General features: G+C 47.5%; 1 protein-coding gene across 1 annotated transcript; it reads left to right on the top strand.

Moving 5' to 3' along the window:
- The first annotated feature begins 4,899 nt into the window (after window positions 1–4,899).
- Window positions 4,900–20,411, top strand: LOC144137707 (uncharacterized). The gene is made up of 2 exons (XM_077669647.1): window positions 4,900–5,024; window positions 18,927–20,411. The coding sequence occupies exons 1-2, from the start codon at window positions 4,970–4,972 to the stop codon at window positions 19,391–19,393; spliced, it is 522 nt and encodes a 173-aa protein (XP_077525773.1). The 5' UTR covers window positions 4,900–4,969; the 3' UTR covers window positions 19,394–20,411.
- Window positions 20,412–21,119: the final 708 nt, after the last annotated feature.

The raw sequence follows: 21,119 nt of genomic DNA, 5'->3' as shown, positions 1-21,119 counted from the left end.
CGAATGTCCTTAGTTACAGGGATGTCCCTAATAGGGGGTGAACGCCTGCCGGAACCGTTTCATCACATCAAGTTGGACATCTCAGGGGCCCTCGGAAGTCCCCTTTCCATGCACTTGTACGTTAGTAGTAAGAGGCACGCCCAGCCAGATCCTTCGTAGTACAAACTTCTCCATCCTGGTAAGGTCGAGAGGGAGAAGAACCCAACACGGAGGGATGAGAGCTGGCGTTCGGTGTCAAAGATCCTCCTTTGCAGCCATTCGTGTGGCCCATGGGTCACTTGGGAGCTGCGCGGGGAATTACGGGGCTGGACAGTTGGGTGACAGGAAGTCAGCCCGTTCGTTACCTACAATACTGGTGTGACAAGAGACCCACGACACAATCACCTTTTATGACATTTTGCTGTGGAGCTGGTGGATACGTTGGCAGATGATGGAGGTCTGCGCAATCTGTTTCATGTAGTGGATCACTTGCGTATAGTCGGTACTAAGATTGGTGATTGTCAAGGCTTCATTGGAGGGGGCTGCACACAGCAGGGCGTTGTGTATAGCCTGAAATTCCAGCAGGACTGTGATGTATGTGGCAGAGGCGTAGGAAATACGGCCTTCGATGCTCGGATGAGTGGATTTGGTCCACGCTGTGACTCCACGTGCTCCTGTGTATGGAGCGTCGGTGTAGAGGAGGCATTGATCGTTTGGTCCCGGGTTATTTGGGGGGGGAGAGAGCTGTACTTCACCCTTATTGGTCCGCCATTTGTGCATATGAATTGTGTTGTTAGAGGTTATAATCGTACAGCCCCATGGTGGAAGGTCATGCTGACTTTCGGGAGGAGCCAAGGTCCTCGGATTGAAACGGCGTACACTGCATGGCCGTTCTGCCGACATGCATACCTTCACATGCGCACAGCTCGGCGTTGATTTATGAACTCGTCAATTGTATGAATCTGAGCTTGTTCCTGGAGGACCGGTATCGGGGTTATGCGAGGGAGACTGGTGATGGCTCACGCGGTTTCTCTATTAATAGCTTCCAGTTGAGCATGTTGGCAAATGGTGAGACGCTGAAACTGGGCTTCATAAACTAATCTTGGTTGGAGCACAGCGCACACCAGCTTCCGAGCGACGTCGGTTCTTGCACCACCCACTTTTGGTGCAATGCGGCGGGTTAGGTGAGTGGTATTTGTCATCGTTTGCCTCACTGATTTCAGCAATCCTGTAGCGGTACCAGCGTGGTGAAAATGCAGGCCCAGAATACGGAGCTGTTTTGCTCCAGCAAGCTGATGAGTGGTTATGCGTATAGACCCAAGGTGGACGGCGAGATTCTTGCGGCCAGCTTTATTAGCGACGGTCACGTACTTCGTCTTCTCGACGGAGAAAGTAAACAAACCTTCGCTGGAAATGCCTGGATAACTTGAAGAGCCTTCTGCAGCGCCGTATACTGTATCTGTACGTTTTTGTGTGTCGACCATTCTGTGACATCATCCGCGTAGATGAGGAAGGGTGTGTGCGGCGCAGTGTCAAGCTTCCGCGCTAAGTGAATAAATACAATATTAAAAAATTAGCCGCGTATCTTCTTCTTTCGTTGCAAACGTCGGTGAAAGACGATGGTCGTCGGGGTGGCCTCTGCCAAGTAAATGCCTCCCTTCTCTTCCCGCTCACCTCTTACGCTGTTCCTCTCCTGTCTCACCCCTCTCAAGACAAACACGCTAGAGTTTGCTACAATTAAGTTAAATTTACCGCGTTCATATGCTTCAGGCCGCATGCCTCGATGCCAGCGCTGCCGTACGGCGGAAACGCGTGTGAATTGATGCACCCTACTACAACGTTTAGAGAACCACGTTGCCCTGCTCCGCGTACGTTCCAAGCGGAACGTGGAACGTAGTTAGTGAAAACTTTGGTTGCTGTTGCCGTTTGATCTCTTGAAATTCTGCCAGGAGCTATAGTAACGCGGGCAACAGCAGGCGAAATAGGGAATTTTTTTCTGCAGTGGGTATATCGCGAAAATAAAGCATCCATGAATTTTAATAAAGCAACACTGCAAATATTACTTATGTGTTGATTTTATACCTGATATTTACGCAATGTTTTTTTCTTGTTCAACAATGTTGACAAGTATGAACATTGTCACCGCACCTGGACGTTTAGATTTGGCGGTGAGTATATAAATCAATTGTGCAGAACCTGTTTTTACTTTGGCCGGGTGGCTGAATCTAGTGACGGACAGATACCTAGACAGACAAACAGAAAAACAGAGAGACGAAAATTTTCCGTCCAAGCAACCCACGAAAGACTATCGTCATTAAAAGCATGGATGTTAGCACAGCTCCCAAGGGGACACAACCGGCCGAGTGAAACAGTCCTTCTGGCTTTCGCTCTGCACGGACAGCGAATTCACGGCTTTTTAAAAAGGCGGCGGCATAACCAGCCCAAGAGCATAGCACGAATGATAGCGTCATGTGCTTGATTATTATACGCCCTTGAAATATCGCTTGCAATTATGTACGAGTGGCGTGGCAGTAGGAGGAGACATTCAAGATGTCTTGGGCCAACACCGCCAAACCATCTTCCGTGCCGCGACCATGACGAAACCCGATTTGTGTTGGGTGATATTTGCGATGCTTCACCAGCCACCGAGAAAGACGTGTCGCCAATATTCGGCCGGCTATTGTGCAGATGGTGAGTACTACCCTGCTGAAGTTTCGACAAACGTCTTGGGAATATCCGAAGCTGCAAGGGGTTTTTTATTCCCTTTCTAGCTGTACTGTTTCTCGCGGACTTGACAGACCATTTTTTTCTGTGGTTTGTTTGATTAACTTTCCTTGGTCCTTGCTGTAAGGTGTGAGTGGGACATATTTAACTAACCACAGGCTTGGAATATACTTAACATTGTCGCGTGGCTTATATTCCCATAAAAGGCCCACGTTATTGTCAGGTATTGGGGAATCACATCAACGAAACATATTTTTCTACGACGTATATATTCAAAGCAATGCCACATTCGTTGTCCGCGCTGTAAAACGAAATTAACCGCTCACTGTGCCAGCATTATGTCTAAACAAGACGAGAATAGAATTCACTTGTGCCTGACGTATTCGGAGGTTACAGTGGTGATTTGCTGCTGCCGTCGCCCGCGCCCGTAAGAGCGACCTAGAAGAGCGCAGAACCGCGTCCCCGGATACCTCTTGCTGGAGTTCGTGGACTCTACCAAAACGCAGCTGTTTTTTCAAGTGCATATCACCAAGTTGTTTAGGGCGCAGAAAGGCGAAAAAAAGTGACACAGAACCAAAACACTGCATCAGCCTCTATAAGCCACGCAGCGCTACTCCCGTAAGAGCCGGAAGACGGCGCAGCTATCGCAAAGCTCGAGGCGTATACAGAGGTTGCAGTGTTACAGGTGCCCTAAACACTATTTCCGATCGCATGTTTAGCGAACCGCCAAGTGATAAGGTTGTCGTGAGTCTTCGTAGGAGATACTCCGGTAATGGTATTTGCGTAGCACTGGAACCGGCCTACAAGGGCCTCATTGGGGGAACGTAGGCTGAAGCCTAAGTTTGGCGCACATTAGTGGCCTGCATTTTCCCTGGCAGACGTGGAGAATTCTTCCGCATGTCTCCCTTTGTCGACAAACGGCTGTCTGTTACCCCTGCTAGACCGCCATTTTAAGGGTCTTCGAACCGAATTTCATGCGACTCAATGCCACCATTGATGTGCTGCACGCCGTTTCTCAAATATATTAAGTTGAAGTGCCAATTACGTGAGAGGAGCACCATTCCGGCCTTCCAGGTTCTCAAACACCGTCAAAATGCGAACGCTCGTACCCTCAGTTGAAGTTTCTGCAAGCTACAAATAAAAACATAATTTCTGAGTAAAGATGGACTTAAAAGAGCAAGTTTTATCTTTGTTTGTTTAAATTTTGTATCGCTCAATTCGCAATTTCTAGGTATCTTTGCACTCTCGATGCCGACTGCGCGAAAAAAACAACAGACATACTCACCCTCTGAAGTTTTTTTTGTCATGTATTAAGAAGAAAACTTGGCCGCAATGCTGCACAAAACCACGGCGGGCGAATGAGGAAGCTTTCGACTGCCTTTCATTTTTGCGAAATGTCGTGTAAATTTGCCATGCGCCTTCTAGCTCGAATTACACTTAAAATTTTGAAAGCCATTTGTCCCAGACGCCAATTCATACACCCGCGTATCTGGGTTATAAGTTAGCGTTCCTGTACGTATGGTTTCAGCTGTTGCGTTACAATAAATGGTTTCGCTCGAGTAGCGTTCGCAAATCTAATATGTTAGGGAAATAGTCGTCTTTACTCACTTTATGTAAGAAACGCATAAGTTTGCGAAGGGAAGAATTCCGAAATACGAATACACTGATTGCTTATCTCCCTCGCTGCAAAACGATAAATGGAATTCACACGAAATGTATCCGTGATGATTATAAAGAAACAAATTTTAATTTTAAACGAATATATTAGGAAAAAAGTTACCGTATGCACGAACGCACGCATCGAGGAATGATCACATCATTTTGGTGTGGACGTTGAGTAGTACGAATATACGTCAGCTCGGGCTCGAGGATAATAAAGATACCTTCAGTGAAGTGGGTCTGCCACAGCAGAGTACAAAGAGGCATGCGGTGATCGTATCTTACATAAACTTTCTTGCCCCGAAAAAAAGTGAAGGCGTCAGAAAGAAAGCGGTATGAAAAGCCTGTTAGCCTGGCACAGTTTCGAAGAAAGGTTACTAACCTAACAACTATATCTCATTTTCCATTCCGACTAAAAATAAACTACGCAAAAAAAAAAAAAAAAGACCAGCCGAAGGAGGTCTTCGCTCTGGCGCGGCGGGAGCTAGCGGGGGGCCACAAGACTCGCCAGATCGAGACGTCCTGGGGCGATGCAAATTGTGCGCAGTCTTTCGTGACGAGCACTTCGTTGCGCTCAAGCCGACATTCGGCTCTTGCAATATCCAAGATGAGTGGCCGCCTGAGACGGTCCTTCTGCGTGCTGCTTTCGACGGCCCTTTTAGGTGAGTCTTGGGCAATGAAAGTTGATGGTATGTTATGCAAAGTGATGGAAACGGATCGTGAGCGATTTAAAAAAGATGTCTGGACATGGACTTCGTTCTCTGTCTGCCAGTACTTGGATTAAGTATGACTGGCCTAGGCAAGAACGATGTCATATTTATGACGTAATAAGGAAATAGGTCCGCAATTAAGCCCGTTTATATTGGGACATAAAGCCAAGCGCTTAATCTCTCAAATAGGTTCTGTCAAGTCAACAGCCCTGTTGAGTGCTGTCGATATGTGAAAGGTCCTTCGGCGTAAAGCATATTATATTTGTCTTTCTCTTTTAATAGGCTGGTAAATGTTATGCGCTGTGGTGAAGTTGTAACCTAATTTGCAGTGCACGAATTGGTTTTTGACGAATGATAGCGAATTCTTATCACTTGAACAAAAAAATGTTTTTGTTCCGACACGCAAGTCCAGTTAGATGGTTATTGAAGAGGTCATGACGACCACATGGTACCCTGGACCTCTGCGGGCATCACTCGTGAGTGACGACGAAGAGAATGTTCTGAGCCAGGTTAGGCAAGCTGTCATCTGCGGCCCTACAGAAGAGTCCGTCGTCGTTTTTTTTATTTTATAAATCCGTTTTAATGGTCCCGTAACGTCATCACGTCGTTTCGTCAAACTCTTGGTTGAGTTTTCGGACTCGGTGCAAATACCTGATCCCAGATTACTTGCCCTGACACGCTGCATCCACCACGGAGCTTCAATTCGTGGTGATTGAGAGATTGCGTCGACGAAACCGCTCGTCATCGTGTCTCATTCTCGGGAGCCTGGCACAATCTCCGGCACGGATGACATCAATGTGAACGACTGGCTCCGTCTGTTCGAGCATGTCAGCGCTCGCGACAGGTTCGATGCTACGGTCTTGCTGGGCATTGTTACATGTAACCTGACTGGTGCGAGCGCATACGGTTCAAGACGCACGACCTCGAGCTGACCAAGTGGGAAGTGTGCAGAGGGAAGCTGCTGGACATCCCTAGATCGCCAACGTGCTGCCCGAAAGGAGCCAGCATCGCGCCCAGGTTTCGACTGAACTTCATATGGCTCACATCGAGGACGGTTTGGCCCTTTGCTCGAGGTTCACTGCATTATGCGCTGGCCGAGAGTGGGTCACATGCTGAATGACAAAGTATATGAGGTACTTCGCCTTCGCATTTTCGAAGACTGCAACTGTAGACACCATCCAGTGTAACCTTGGCGTCTTCGAATGTAGGTGATTGCAGGAGGCCAAAGGGCACCGTAGAGCACACCATTTCATCCAGCGACATCTTGGTCGTGAGATGCAACCCGATCAGCGCGTCTTCAACGCAAGCAAGATGGGCATCTAACCAAAATTCTCCTTCGATAAATGGAGGCTATGACTTTCAGTACTGCGGCGACATACCCACAAATAGAAATAAGCTCCACACCATTGCCGCAGTAGAGAAGCTTGTGCTGGGCAAAATAGGAAATATGGACGTTCACCCCGTGGGCGCTATCAGTCCTTCGTTCCGACAAGGGTTCAGATCAACCGGTCCCCACAACGAACGTCCTCTTCCAAGCTACCCTCGCCCCTACCCTTCTGACGGGCGTACGCCGTACTGCAAGGCCACTTGTTCGCACAGCTCCTGAGTTGGCCACATTGCCCGGTCATTCTAGAGTCACGGGTCTCGTTCCCCTGAAATAGCTAACCCGACTATTGAGCTCGGCTGTCCCTTTTTGGCTACTCCGTTGGCGAGTCGCGCCGCTTTTCTGCGCGCACTGAGGCAGACCTGATCCATTGTAATAGTGAAGACACTGAGAAGCATCATGATTTTCCTGTCAGCATCCCGAAAATGGGCATAAATGAGTGCAGGCGTTCTCTGAGGTGACAGATATGGGGGGCCCAAGATAGTCATCGATCTAATGTTACTCCTAGAAATTTGTGGTTATGAACGCACAATATTTCTGGGTTATCACCAGAGGACAGCGGGATACATCCCGCCTCGTAGAGGCAACTGCGGCACACTTTTCTGGTGAAATCAGCTCTCCGCAGGTGTTTAGGTACTTTTGAGTGGCAAGAAAAGATTTCTACAGTTTGGATCTTATACTTCTCTGGTTTTTTCGCAAAGCCCAGACAAAAATATAATCGGGTTAGAGAGATAAGTTGACACCTTTGGGTAGTACTTTCGTCTTCACTATTGCGACTCGATAAGCCACTATTTCTTGGACTTCTGCGGTACAGCCTCCCAGCGCTGATTGGTTTGTCTAAGAAAAACTTCAGAGTGCTAGAGTTTGCACAGGCTCAAGTTCCGTGTATCTGCCTGGGCCTTCCAAAATACACATCTACGATTGGAACTCTCTGCGAAGCAAGATGTATGTCCGCCCAGGCACTCCAAGCTCAAGAGTTCCTTCGCACCAGCCTCCGTCACGTAACCCAGTGTGCTGACCATCCTCTAGCACAGGCGTCTTTCCCTCATGTACGGAACCTCCTACCGGCCAACTTCGAACGCCCAAGCAAGCCTGCCTTTCCGCCATGGAAAGTTGCACCATGGGATATGTGCCTCACCATACCAGGTATAGGCAAGAAATCATCTCTGCCTGAGCCAGCCTTGCGAATCTTCACGCAAGAGCATATCAGCTCACGTTAACTTGGCCACGTCCACGTGTATAGGCGGTATACATTGAAAAGTTTAGTGGTCAATTTCTTCGCTTGGCAACTCTGGAAACAGCCACAGACATGGCCAATGCGCCACAGACACGGCGCGGCTTGGGCCACTGCGGCCGCACGACGAAGAAAAAAAACACCGGCATGCATCATCTGCTCCGTTCCAATCCGATTCTAAACAGTGGCGTCAACAGCGATGTTATTAATCGCACTCACATTGAACAGGAGGCAATTATTTGCGAAGGTGAGGTAGAGTTTGTAACCAGAAACAGTCATGTGTTTCACACTCGTGCTTAGCATGGACAAGTACCGCCATCCCGCGGAGCCCGACGTAACGAGTGACGGCGCACTCGCACGGTTGCATGGCGGAGAAGAGGGGTGCCTGATCTGCGGGCCGTGCGCACAACGTCGCCTAGCAAGAGACTCTTGGCCACAGATATGGCGGCGCACACTTGGTTGCCTGCATGCATTCAAAGCCATTGAATACCGGCTATACAGACGGGTCCGTGAGGCCTGACTCGTCAGTCATTGGAGTGCGGATTTCGTCGGTGGGACTAACTGTGAAAGAGAAACTCAGTCACAAGACGTCGTCCACCTTCACAAAGTTGGCTGCTATTACGGCGGCACTCCTTCACATCACCAATAGTCCCGCCCGGCTATGGGTGACCTTTACCGACTCGCGGCCTCCCTTACAAGCACTGATGAAGCCATCCCACCGCTGCAGCCAACTTCTGCGTGATCTACACGCATTGCACTCGCTTGGACTACGAGACGGGCACTGCATCTCGCTTCAATGGCTGCCAGATCATTCCGGCATCCATGGGAAGCAAAACGGAGAGACGAGCTAGTTGGTTCGCAATTTCCATGAGTGAAACTTAAGCGCAAAAGTTTTTTACAGGGACGAGAAAGGGAACGACACAGGCGCTTACTATCAACTGAAAGTTTTAATGAAAACGAATACGCATTTATACCACCCCCAGACTGAACAACCCAGCACGTGTGCCCTTCGCACTTGCGTACGGCCGTACAAGAGAACCGCCCCATTCCCTTCTCGTTTCTCTTGTCCTTTCCCTCATCCTCTACGCCCTCTCCTTGAGAAGTTGCACTTCTTTATCTAAAATACTCAGCGACGGGTGACTTATACAATCGGGACCCTTTATCCGGATATGCAAGGCTTCTGCAAGTTCCCTGGTGGCACGGTCTCTGTGCTTAAAAACTACTATCGTGTCCGTGAAGTGTGGCTGACAACGTGGCTGATAACCGCATTTAGAACAGTGCTGCGCCAGGTGTGTGCAGGGCTTTCCTTTCAAAGAGGAATGATGCTCCCTCAGGCGTATATTAAGACAGCAGGAGAAGAGAAATGAGAAGGGAATGGGGCGGTTATCTTGTACGGCCGTACGCATGTGCGAAGGGCACACGTGCTGGGTTGTTCGGTCTGGGGGTGGTATAAATGCGTATTCGTTTTCATTAAAACTTTCAGTTGATAGTAAGCGCCTGTGTCGTTCCCTTTCTCGTCCCTGTGAAAAAATTTTGCGCTCAAGTTTCACTCATGGAAATCTATGGGAACGTCATCTCTGACGCAGCAGCGAAAGCGGCGCACAATCTGTGTCTATTGGAATCCCGTATTCCAGACAAGAAGGAAGTAGGGACGTGAAAGAACTGGTATGGAAACTGCAGTTGCTAGCTTGGCAGGACCCTATTAAGATACCATTCCCTCTGCACGCGACTGACCCTCAGTGCAATTTCCAATTTCCGCGAGTCCTACAAAAGAAAAAAGAGGCTGTCCTTCACCGACTACGCCTGAACGTGGCCTTCACTGCTAGCTTTCTTGTTAAAATAGGGTGGGCGGACTCGCCATTGTGCTCTGCGTCATCTGTGAGAGAGAACATATGGCATGTCCTGTGTTACTGCCCGCATCATACAACTCACCGCGGAAAAGCGAAAAGAACTTCGGTGCGACTGCTAAACGAAATTTCTTTAGAGCTGCTTCACTTTCTTGGTCCGTGGTAAAATCACAGTGACGCGGCGCGAGGGACAAAGGCTCTCTTAACGTTTTGTCTGAATCGGGATTAATCGAGATTCTTTAACATTGGGATCCTCAGATTTGTTTTCTCCTAGTGCTGTAATTTCTTCTACTTTCCAAACTCATTTTATTTTCTTCTCCCTATTATCCATTGTTGCTACGTACTTCTTCACCTTTTCTTTTCTTTTTTCGGTTCACTATCTTCACCCCCATCTGAAGTAGCAAGCCCCGCCGCTTGGGGGCTAACCTCTTCAGTGTTCATTAAAGCTTTTCCTTGATCCATTCTAACAGACCGAGCACCCGCTTCAACCAATCGCCTTCGCCGCATCAACTCCAGTCGCGTTCACGTAATCTCGCTGCCCATCACGATTACGCGCGACCCCCATCGGAACGCTGCACTTCCTACCTAGCCTAAAAACCACCTGCTGACTTATCCGACGAGACAAAACTTGCTAGGCGTTTAAACTGAAGGCGCACAGGTTTCTGTGTTGGTGTGCACTGGAGCACACATATATCTGTAATGAGTTCTCACCTTCGCCGTCATCTACGCAGGATGCCCACGTCGGCGGAGTTACATGGTGTGCAAGGTGCCGCTAGGCGGACGCCGGCTGTTACCGTGTCGTTTACTGACTGTGTGAGAATTGCTGACCCCTCAGTAATGGTGCTGTTCACCGTCCTAGACACCACCCCTCATGACCTGATCCTCGGCCTAAAATTTTTTTCCGAGCAAGCAGTTCTTATTGACTGCGCATCAGGGATTTGGCACTTTGAGGTTCCTGCTCTTCAGAAGCTTCTCATGTTCTCCAGATTCGCTTCTGTTGAACTGCTTTTGCCAGCTGTGACCTAGGTCCATATTTCCGCTCGGCCCCGGTCCCGGGCGGGCGCTGCGTCGTATCCTGTTGCATTTTCAGATGTGTTTCTCACGCGACGTGGCCTCCGGTCTCGCAAAGTTGGGATGGGGACGCAACAATGCGAATTTCTCTTTCCTAATCCTCGCGTTCTCTTCCGAAGCTTTCCCTTGACAAATAATGTTGATGGTGCTGTGTTTAGAGGGTAAGTTCTATTACGCTACATTTCTCAAGGCCATTCATCGCGTCGCAAGTGTCTTCACCCGGATTCGCGCAATCTGCGGCTTTATTTCTCACCAATTTTGCTCGCTCGGTGCCTCGCCCCTGCCGTACCACGTGACTAGGGGGGGGGGGGGGCAAAACGAGGCAGCTTCGCCAGCGCTGGATCGCTCAGCGCTGACTGGGTCGCCTGTGCGTGGGCTTCAGTGCAAGCGAAGGCGAGGGTTCAACTGCTGCCGGACCTTTGTCCCTCAGCCTCTGCTTCGATGGCGCCCCGTTCCGGCTGGGCTGTCTTCGCGTGCTCTTCAGCGCAAGTGAAAGGTTGAACCCATTCATCCTGTAGATGCTTGTGGACGGCAGACTGCGAAATTTCGAAAAAATACAAACCATTACGAAGCACTGTGCGCATAGTCTTTGCTTCCACTCGTTATCACTAGGTGTGGTAGGGTTGAACCTAAGCCATCTTTAATGCCGGAGTTCCAAGTTTGTGTGCCAAAGTTAGAAGCACCTGCAGGTCTGCAGAAATCAGACAGATTGTCTCAGATCTGTTTGCAAAACATGCTCAAGTGCTATCAGGTATTTTTTGCATCCTACAGGGTACTTCGGCAATCGACATTTCGTCCAGACTACAACATCAAAGCACGGCGATCACTCTCTGCGCCACCTTCGTTCACAAGCATTTGCTAAGCCGGGCGCGGCATTATTCAGGAGGAAATGAACAAGGCGCTTAGCAAAGTCGCTATCAAGCCTTCGTCGTGTCCTTGTGTGCCACCAGTCAGGCAGCTCAAAACGAACGATAGCGCACGTCCATTTCGTGTTGATTACTGCCATCTGAACAAAATAACTAAGCAAAACTTTTATCCGTTACCTCAGATAGAAGAAGCACTTGTCTGTTTGCCTGGAGGCACATGTTTTTGGTCGATCCCTCAGAGAATAGCTGGTATTATGCACCCATAAGTATACAGCGATAATTGTCGATATCGCACCATCTCATCTATCTAACTTCAACGCATTCAATGGGCATTCTCATCCATCCTGCCAGAGCGCAAGCGCCTACACCCTTTAATCATCACCCGCGTGTCCTCACTATCGTTATGGGAGTCCGCCCTGAAGGACCAAGAGTCCTCCCAACAAGAAGAGCTGTGCGCCTAGCGGAGGACGCAGCCTTGACCGATGTTATGCATGCGCTTCGCGCACAAATAGAAGGGCAAAGACTTTTGCATAGTTGGCGGTGTCGCAAATAAAGTTTTCTCTGTCTAACTCACATCTGTCGGGTGGATAGACCTGTGTCAGCTTATTTGCAGATATTTCTGGCCAAGACGGACTGCCAAAACACTTTCTTTATCCCACCCCACTGACTTTCCAATTTTAGGCGATCCCTGCGTGCTGTCCAACATAATCTTTGAACGATTGATCACTAATAAGTGTTTGGCTTCAAGTGATCCACGTACTTGTGCTACCTGGATAATTCTCTTTCTCACTTTCTCTCTCACTTTCGCTCACACACACACACACACACACACACACACACACACACACACACACACACACACACACACACACACACACACACACACACACACACACACACACACACACACACACACACACACACACACACACACACACACACACACACACACACACACACACACACACACACATACACACACACACACACACACACACACACGCATACACACGCACACACACACAGAGACGCACACACACGCACACATACACAAACATACACACACACAAACACACAAACACACACACACACGCACACACACGCACGCACACACGCGCATGCGCACGCATGCACATACACATATCCATTGAAGGCGCCTGCGCCTCTCGGTGAATCGATGCCTGTACTCGCTTCCATCAGTCGCAGTGGCTGTAGAGTGTAGAGCACGTTCCCACGGCGACACTGAGAACCTCGATGCGGAGCAGGCTGATAAGTTTGCTGTCCTCCGAATCGAATGCCGTATGCCTGTAGTGGATGATTTCAGCACCGCCTCAAGAGCCTCGCTTTTTCTCCGCATAATGTAAAACGAAATCGAATAGCTTATAACTACATACTTTTTTGGATGGACATGAGGCACAAAGCGATAGAGGCAGTAAAAAACTCATGTGTTAAAATTCCCTGAGGGACGGAAGTCTAGGAATCGGAGCACTGCAACATTAAATATGTGGGGCAAAGCAGTCTCTACAAAAGACATAGCTAAATATAAATAATCATCTGATCAAAGCTTTAGAAGTTGTGATCGCTTCCAACCCGGTCAGGCGGGTTAATGGAGCTTTTATGATGACGGGCACTGCAGGCTCTGTTATTTGGCTGTGTTTTAGCAGAGAATGAAACGACACATCGGAAACTCCGCAAGCAAATTCACAGGTAAGTATGCACAGTTGGAGGAGAGTTCCGCGTTCGCTTTGAAGCAAAGCCCATTGGTGCAGATCGGAAAGTTGTCAAAGCAGGGCCTTTTTCCTGATGCAGTCTCGTCGAAAAGCGCGTGATGCAGATGGAACGAATACGTGTGCCTTCGTGGGCCATTTACAGTTGTCTCGTCCGCTTTGCCGCCTTTGATGTCTAGGGCTATTGTATTTCGTTCTAGTGCGAGGCGTAAACGAGTTTCCCCGTGTTTTAGCACCATGCCTACACGAGACGACGATTACAATGATGACGACGCCAGGAGACGCCAACACCCCAACTCCTAAGGGGTTTAGCCCCTAAAATGCTGGTAATGTTAAGATCGCAGAAGTCGGACGACTTTGTCCTTTTCAGAAAAAGCTACAGCTTTCCAATTCAAATGAGGAACCTTTGTTCATCGTCTTCATTGTTGGCAATTGTGAAAAGCCGAAAAAGGAACGAATAGACGAATTAACCAACTATGCTTTCTTACAGGAGCACCACAAGAGCGTGTTACACTGAAAAGGTAGAAGTTGGAGGCTGTGACCCAGCAGCCTCGAACTACCCCTTCTGTCTGTGGAGGAAGGTTTAGGGCAGTGACAGAACGTTCAGGGAATAGGCGGGAGGCGCACTTTACAGGCGTTTCTTCCATAGTCATGAATTAACTCGTCCCACCACACGTTTTACTGAAGTAATTTTTGTGGACGTTGTAGCACGATTTATGGGGTTGCACGCTTAGTACATCAGGACGAACCGTGCGAAAGGACGCGCTTATTATCCAAATAAGCAACGAAGTCAATCGTGCCACTTTATCCAAACAGATCTCAACGCAATACGCAAGCTAAGACTATCAACTGTCGCACTGCCATGATTATAAAATTGGCCCTTGCGACACTGGCGTCAACGTTCAGATATGTAAAAAACACATTCGCCGCTCTACACTGGTTATTGAAAGTTCACGTGGTTGCTACGACCGTAGCAAGCTGGTATTAATGGGGAAAGCCTACAAATATACGCCACACACAAAAATGTTGTCTTCAAGCGAATGTAAATAGGGAGGGCGATAACTTTTCCGGGATTTTTAATTTCCGACCTCCGAATGTCTGTGCATCATCTGCAAACACTGACTAATCTAGGAAGGACTGTGGGGAGGAACTCCTAGTTTATTTATATGGTATGTATCAAGCAACATTCGGCAGTGTAAAATACCCGTAAATGCTAACCAAGCCAATGAGAAACGGCGCTGTTCATGCGCGTGTGCCACTACCCGTGTATTGACTAAGAGGGTCGTTAGTGTTCTATTCTCAATGTTCGCCTTGTTTGTATAGGCGTCATTGGGAACAATGAGCAAAATGGTAAAATGTAGAATGTTCAGTCTAAAAAACAAAGCTTCCATTCGCTCAGCTTGTAATTTGGAGCTATGCCTGCCTGCAGTGCGAGTACCGTGTGCTTAGTATTCTGATGTTCGATGAAACACATTTCTGAATTCGAGCGTGCTAGGTTGATAGAAAAAAGGCGGATGCTGAATGGTCGCGCGCTCTCATTCGAAAGATGTTTTCCGTTTACCGGCAGTTTTATAATGAGATCAGAGATTCAGGTATAAGGTCGATAGGGCTTGTATTACCTGGAAATGACATTTGGGTAATAATAGAACTAAAGAATACGCAATACATCACGATGACAGATATGCAGGGCTGTATTGGCTAACCTGGACGTGATTTATCTACGCGCCTCTGTTTTGGAGCCTTCATTGATCAACCAGAAAAACAGGCTATTCGTGTAAAATGTTTATTTGAGATATTCAATGAGTTTTGGCCGTGAATGCGGCGTGTCCCACAGTTTAGAGGGAAACAGATTATCAAATAACAGAATTAGGTGATTTTTGATAGTTGGATGCAAATGATCCCGTTACAAAGGTAATGCATGTTGAATTAGATTTTCGATTACATGGAAATGTATTTTTAGTACTATACCAGTACACGTTATTATCACAAAAGGGCAGGACTGGGGATATTGTGCAAATATTGAACGTGAAATCGAAGTAAGGGCTTCACCCGTACTCCCTGCTGTATGACGACCGAGGTTCAGAGCTTACAAATTTCTTAATTTACGAGTATACATTGTGGGCTGTGTTTGGTGATGTGGTTTATACGCGTAGGTTTTATTTTGCAAGGAACACAGACCCGTAATTCAATAGCGGTCACGGGTGCCTGATTAAAAGTAAAAAATGGGGCTATGATCTAACGCCCAGAATAGATTATCTCATCTGGGGCTCAGCCTTCTTCATCGACATGTGTCTATAACTTGTCTCTGAAGTAAGATTGTTTGGTTGAACAGGGTCGGAGTTATCCCTGGACGCAAGATTTCTCCCCTCCTTTTCACACTTTCCCTACATTGTTTGAGGCATTGTATGCTGGATGCCTAAGCCGGGGGCGCATTGCTGGGACAAGCGTGACGTTGAGGTGGCGAGCATATATGGTGGGGCGATGAGTTTTTGCATATTTGTGTTTGTATCTATTCTTTTCATTCAAAGAAGGAAATGAATGTAAGTAGCCTCCTAACTGGGTTTGTACAGGGCTTGAGAAACAACGCCAAAAATTTAAAGTGCGCAGCTTAACACAATGCGGTAACTAAGACCTAAAGACAAAAAAACCACTGAGAGGGCACAGTTATTGCACTTTGCTTACCAGTTACGAAAACAATATACTGAACTCTTCAACCGATAGGTATTGAAAAGAACAAACTACATTTTAGGCTAGAATGACAGCAGAGACAACCCAGAAAACAATAAACACACGCACAAATACCGAGGAAAACTAAACGTTGTGGAACTAAAACCGAAGTTTGAGTACCAGCAAACGATATCCATATTGGAAGCCTAAATTCGCGGACAGACTTGCTGCTTCTTTGAGTTGGGTTCACATCCCGTTATTGTGCAATTTTATAGCAAGATGCGACGTCATTTGCATGCCAAGATATGTACGTGGTGGTTTTGCATCAACAGAGGTCTGATGCATGCCTTCCTGAGAAGCTTAAGCATAAATATCTTACGATGTGTTGGAATAAGGGTTTGTTGTAAAGAGCGCAAAAAGACAGAACTTTTGATATGGCAATGTCGCAAAGAGTTCACTGTCAGTTCTGTTGCCAGTTCCCTGTCAAAATAAACCATAAGTATAAGTCGACTAATTGCGGAAGAATATTGTAATTGGAGCCAAACCCAAGTGGGTGAAAAACGTTGAAAACAATATAGCATGTCGACATGGTACTTTCACGCGAATGTTGTTTATATCGCATGCTGTTTGATCGCCGTCAAGTAAAAATTATAAATAGATTAATCACCTTCTTTATGGTTTCTTTCATCTGCTCTGCCACCACGTTATAATATGTTCTTTGCGAACCTTGTTCTTGTGGCACGTATTTATTAAGAATAAGGAACATGTACTTGCTCTAATTGAACAACACAATATCGAAGGTGAAGGTTGTTGCGAATTTTTTTATTTTTGAGTGAAAAGTTCGAACGAAGCCTTTTTAGCGTTTGAAAACATAAAGCTGGTTTAATCAAGCGATGGAGCTTTCATGCAGCTAGCTATCTGACATGATTTCAAGTGTCTCGAGGATTGACCCGAAGAAAAACCTTTTGCGTTTTCATAGTATCAGTGCAATGTCAACAATTAAAGAGAAAATAAATCTACCATGAATGCAGGAAAGTGGCAACCAAGGGCCTAAAATTTATTGTTGCAGAATGCCCTGTTTCAAGAGGTGAATGTAGGAGCGGTGTTCTCCTACATTTTCCGTTTCCAATGTGCCTTCGATAAAGCTGTGAATAGGCTCTTTTGGAGCACACCTAATACCACACTATTGTACTTCTCGGTGGAAAATATCGTGCTTCATAAATTCAAGGTCTTTCCAGGAGTGGTCCGTCCTGACGGCAGTGCTTGCTAGAAAACAGCTGAACTCCCATGCATTGTTCAACGAATCTACACTATATCCAAGTCCACATACACGACGATGAGTTCAGTGATGATTTTTTGGGCCTCGAGTATTATACGTACGTTAAGTACAAAATACACAGACCATTCAAAGCTGGATCATCTTCATATTCGCTGGAGCGGATGCTCCTATATGTGCCATCGGGTTTATAGTACGGAAATACTGCATGATGGTTGCCCCTACATATGGAAAAACCAAGTTTTGTAGGTGCTGTAACAATTCAAGCAGTATTATTTGATACTAGTGCCCCAACTGCAAAGCATTATTTTACTTAATCTAATTATCGCTTTACCCTCAGATGCACCCAAAAATAAAGATCTCCAGTCTCTTGCACGAAATGACTTGCGTGCGTTCGTACGTGTAACTGAAGATGACGCTAGTTGTATAACGTACTCAAGTGCACTAGTAATACGAGGCCGGGAAGCAGTGACTTTGCAGCAAGCACTAATTAGATGGCCCAATCATTCTTCGCATTAATCTAATATCTGTCTTGTAGCTCTGCTGAAGAAAAGCGGCAATTATAGGTTGGGTTTTCACCTCCGAAAACACCCATGGCGTCTCAGGCGGGATCTAGCGGTTGGCGTGGTTTCTTCCAGCTGGGACTTTTCGACGTACCGTTACATCGGGTAAACATGGGCGTTGCACTAAGACCCTCGTCCAGAATTGAGGAATCCGCACCTGGTAACGAAACCACAACCGCGTGATGAAGCACAGCACCCCAAAGAATCATCGCCAGGACATGTTCGGTTTCATGCTGCCATGTCTTCAGGAGACCTTGGCATTCAGACTTCCACAACCTGTTAGCTACGACCACCGTTGCCACAAATGTATGCCAGTAGATGGTAGTATGTAGTTTCCTTGACGAGAGCGTGCAAACAACGCTGTCACGTCTTGACAAGACAGTGGCATTCAGAACATTTACATTTGGTTGTCGTAAATGAGGAAAAAGTGCTGTAGCTTTTGAGTACATTTCAAACAGTGCTTGAGGGCGGACACGGATGATGAAACAGGAACACCACGGCGCTCACTCACTAGAGGTTTTTATTAGGCATGAGCACAAATATGCGCTATCACAGTAAACACGTGCCCGGAATGTCACCTGGACATTGCCACCAAAACAACTGGCTCAACTATTCTTTCTACTGAGCTTTTCGGATGCCTATGTTTGACAGATGCCTATGTGTCCACGAAGAAAGTGTATGAGAGCTGCATCTTACCGGTACTCACCTACGGGGCAAAAACTTGGAGACTCACTAAGAGAGTTGTTCAACTTAAATTGAAGACGACTCAGCGAACAATGGAACGGAAGATAATAGGTGTAACATTAAGGGACAAGAAGAGAGCCGAGTGGGTCAGGGAACAAACGCGTGTTAAGGACATTTAGTGGAAATAAAGAAGAAAAAAATGACATGGCCAGGGCATGTAATTCGAAGGCAAGATAACCGTTGGTCATTAAGGATAACAGAGTGGATCCCTAGAGAAGGCAAGCGTGGCAGGGGGCGGCAGAAAGTTAGATGGGCAGATGAGATGAAGGGGATCATTTCGGGGATCATTTCGTCGCAGTTAGCACAGGGCCGGAATAAATGAAGATTAATGGGAGTTGTCTTTGCCCTGCGAAGATAGGCTGGTGATGATGATGATGATTGGGTTTGAGAGAGTATAGCAAAGGGCAAATTTCATCCTGTGTTTGCTAGTCTTTTGCAACCAAATCTGATCTGCCGCACCCGTTTGGATACGCAGGCGCAGCGTTGGGCGCCTCTGTGTCTCGGGAGTGGCGCGTGCCGGCGCCCAGCACGGCCAGGCAGCCGCAGTCGCCGTGCCAGCTGGAGCCCGAGCGGGGCCTGTGCTACGCCGCCTTTTCGCTCCACTACTTCGACGCCGCCACTGGCACGTGCGAGGAATTCCTGTACGGCGGCTGCGGCGGCAACGCCAACCGATTCGCCTCTCTCGCCGAGTGCCTCGACACGTGCGCGCCCGGCGGCTCGGCTGCAGGAGGAAAGAGAACGGCGTACAACGCCACGCCGGCCTCGTATGCAGATGATGGCCGGCCGCATCCCGCCGCACCTCCGCCGCCCGCTGCGACGAGACCGCAGGCGTCGACGACCAAAACGGCGTCACAGAGCGCGACCATAAACAGGCGCAGGAGGCCGTCGCGACCCGCGGCCGCTCCGGGTTGGCAGGGCTCTTCCGCCTTTTTCCGCCGGTAGAGAACACTGAGGTGTTGGGTAGGCCTAGCCAAATGTCGGCTTTTCCACTATAACGCAAGGTATGTCTAAGGACAAAAGTGTCTCTAAATTTACCTCCGGCCTAACGTTCTACCACGGAGCAAAATATGGCTCGCTCCTCGGTGTTTCTTCGTGTCGTGGTTCCTCAGCAGAATGCGTAATGCGGCAAAGCCAAGGTCATGGCGACTACTGTGTAGCTCTCAAAATAACGATGTTATCTGGGGTTGCACGTAGTGTTTGGCACTAGGATTACTACCATCACGGCGAGCTGAATGTACTTGTAATAATTAGTCGTTTTCTCACGCCCTTGTAAACAATTAGGAATTTCCGTGTTCATTAATAGACGGGCTTCTTCGGAGCAGCATGGTCATGAGAAGCGGCTGCAACTCGTGTTTAATCTTAACTGTACCAAAACTAAGGAAATGATGTTGGGGAGTACAACTGCATAACTGCGGAAAGTTTTATCTGAGTCAGCGGCATGGATCGCCATCAGTCACAATTTTAAGGAAAATAATATGAAGATGCCGTTCCTAAGCAATTTGATAGGCATCACGAAGACGTCGTCGAACGGGCAGTCGGGGGCTTGTCTGCTAGGATTATAATTGTTGTCCTATCAACTTTCATACAGCTCATTGTTCATGGGAATGGTGTATCGCAGATTAAAAATCCTCGTGTAGTTTTGTGCACTCGTTGGAAATGGGTCCGGGTCAATAATGTCGTAAATAAAGTATTGTCGAATTGCGATTCGAAGCGAATTTGTAGTTCATTTTCTGCAACCAGTTTTATAGGTATTTCACTTGCTCCGCTGTACAATTGTGTGAGCGGGGTTGAGTGTTGATTTTTTGTTTTTGCATTTTGGACATATCCACCCATGCACTCTAAAGCAATACCGTGGTTACCTTCATCACAACGCTCTCGAGGGACCAACCCATGCCATCATCGAAACAAACTTGGCGAATGACAAGAACGTGCCTGCAGTTTGAGTTAATTTGCGATCTGCTGCGTGGCACTGCGCGACGATTGACGTCATGCCTTCTTTGCATGATTCTGCATGAAGACCGAACGTGTAATTGTGATCTCGAGACCATCAATAGCTAAAATTTCACTGTTCTCTCCATGTATTGATCAATTTAGTGCATGTTGAGCTGAGCCACACGATATTCGAAGGGGGCATAGGGGATGCAGGTGGAGAAAAAAAATCTTTTAGAGTTCTTCTGGCCCTTCCAAGCATGTTCCCTTGAAGCTTTTGTTTTCATGCGCTTACCTTGACCGTAGTTATTTTTATCTTGCTATGTCACTGAGAATCAAAAATACGTGGTGTTGAAAGTATCGGCACTACGGAAACCCAGGAACTTGTTATTATAGTAAGTAACAACGAGGTGAGGAAGGGGCTAATGGAAATTAGCAGACGGACGGCTGCCAAACAGGCTTCTAACCCAACAGCCGGGGGCTAAGCAGAGGATTTTGTACAAGTTCACAATAGTACGCTGAAGGTTTTAAATGTGAAGTTTCAATGTATCACATGGTTTGCAGACTAAAAACCCAAGCGCAAATCCAGTGGAATGCTGAAAAAAACCATAGAAATATCGGTTCCGTAAGTTCACTCTGACCTGTGTAATATCCTTTTGTCACGGCAGTAGCGGCATCAGCAAAACGGCCGAACAATCGCGAAAAAGAAAACCACTCATTAAATTCCCCAAGAGGACAG

This window comes from Haemaphysalis longicornis, unplaced genomic scaffold, assembly GCF_048455015.1.
Source record: "Haemaphysalis longicornis isolate Haplotype H1 unplaced genomic scaffold, Haemaphysalis longicornis Haplotype H1 scaffold_47, whole genome shotgun sequence".
Lineage (NCBI taxonomy): Eukaryota > Metazoa > Arthropoda > Arachnida > Ixodida > Ixodidae > Haemaphysalis > Haemaphysalis longicornis.
This window is presented reverse-complemented; position numbering and strand designations above follow the sequence as displayed.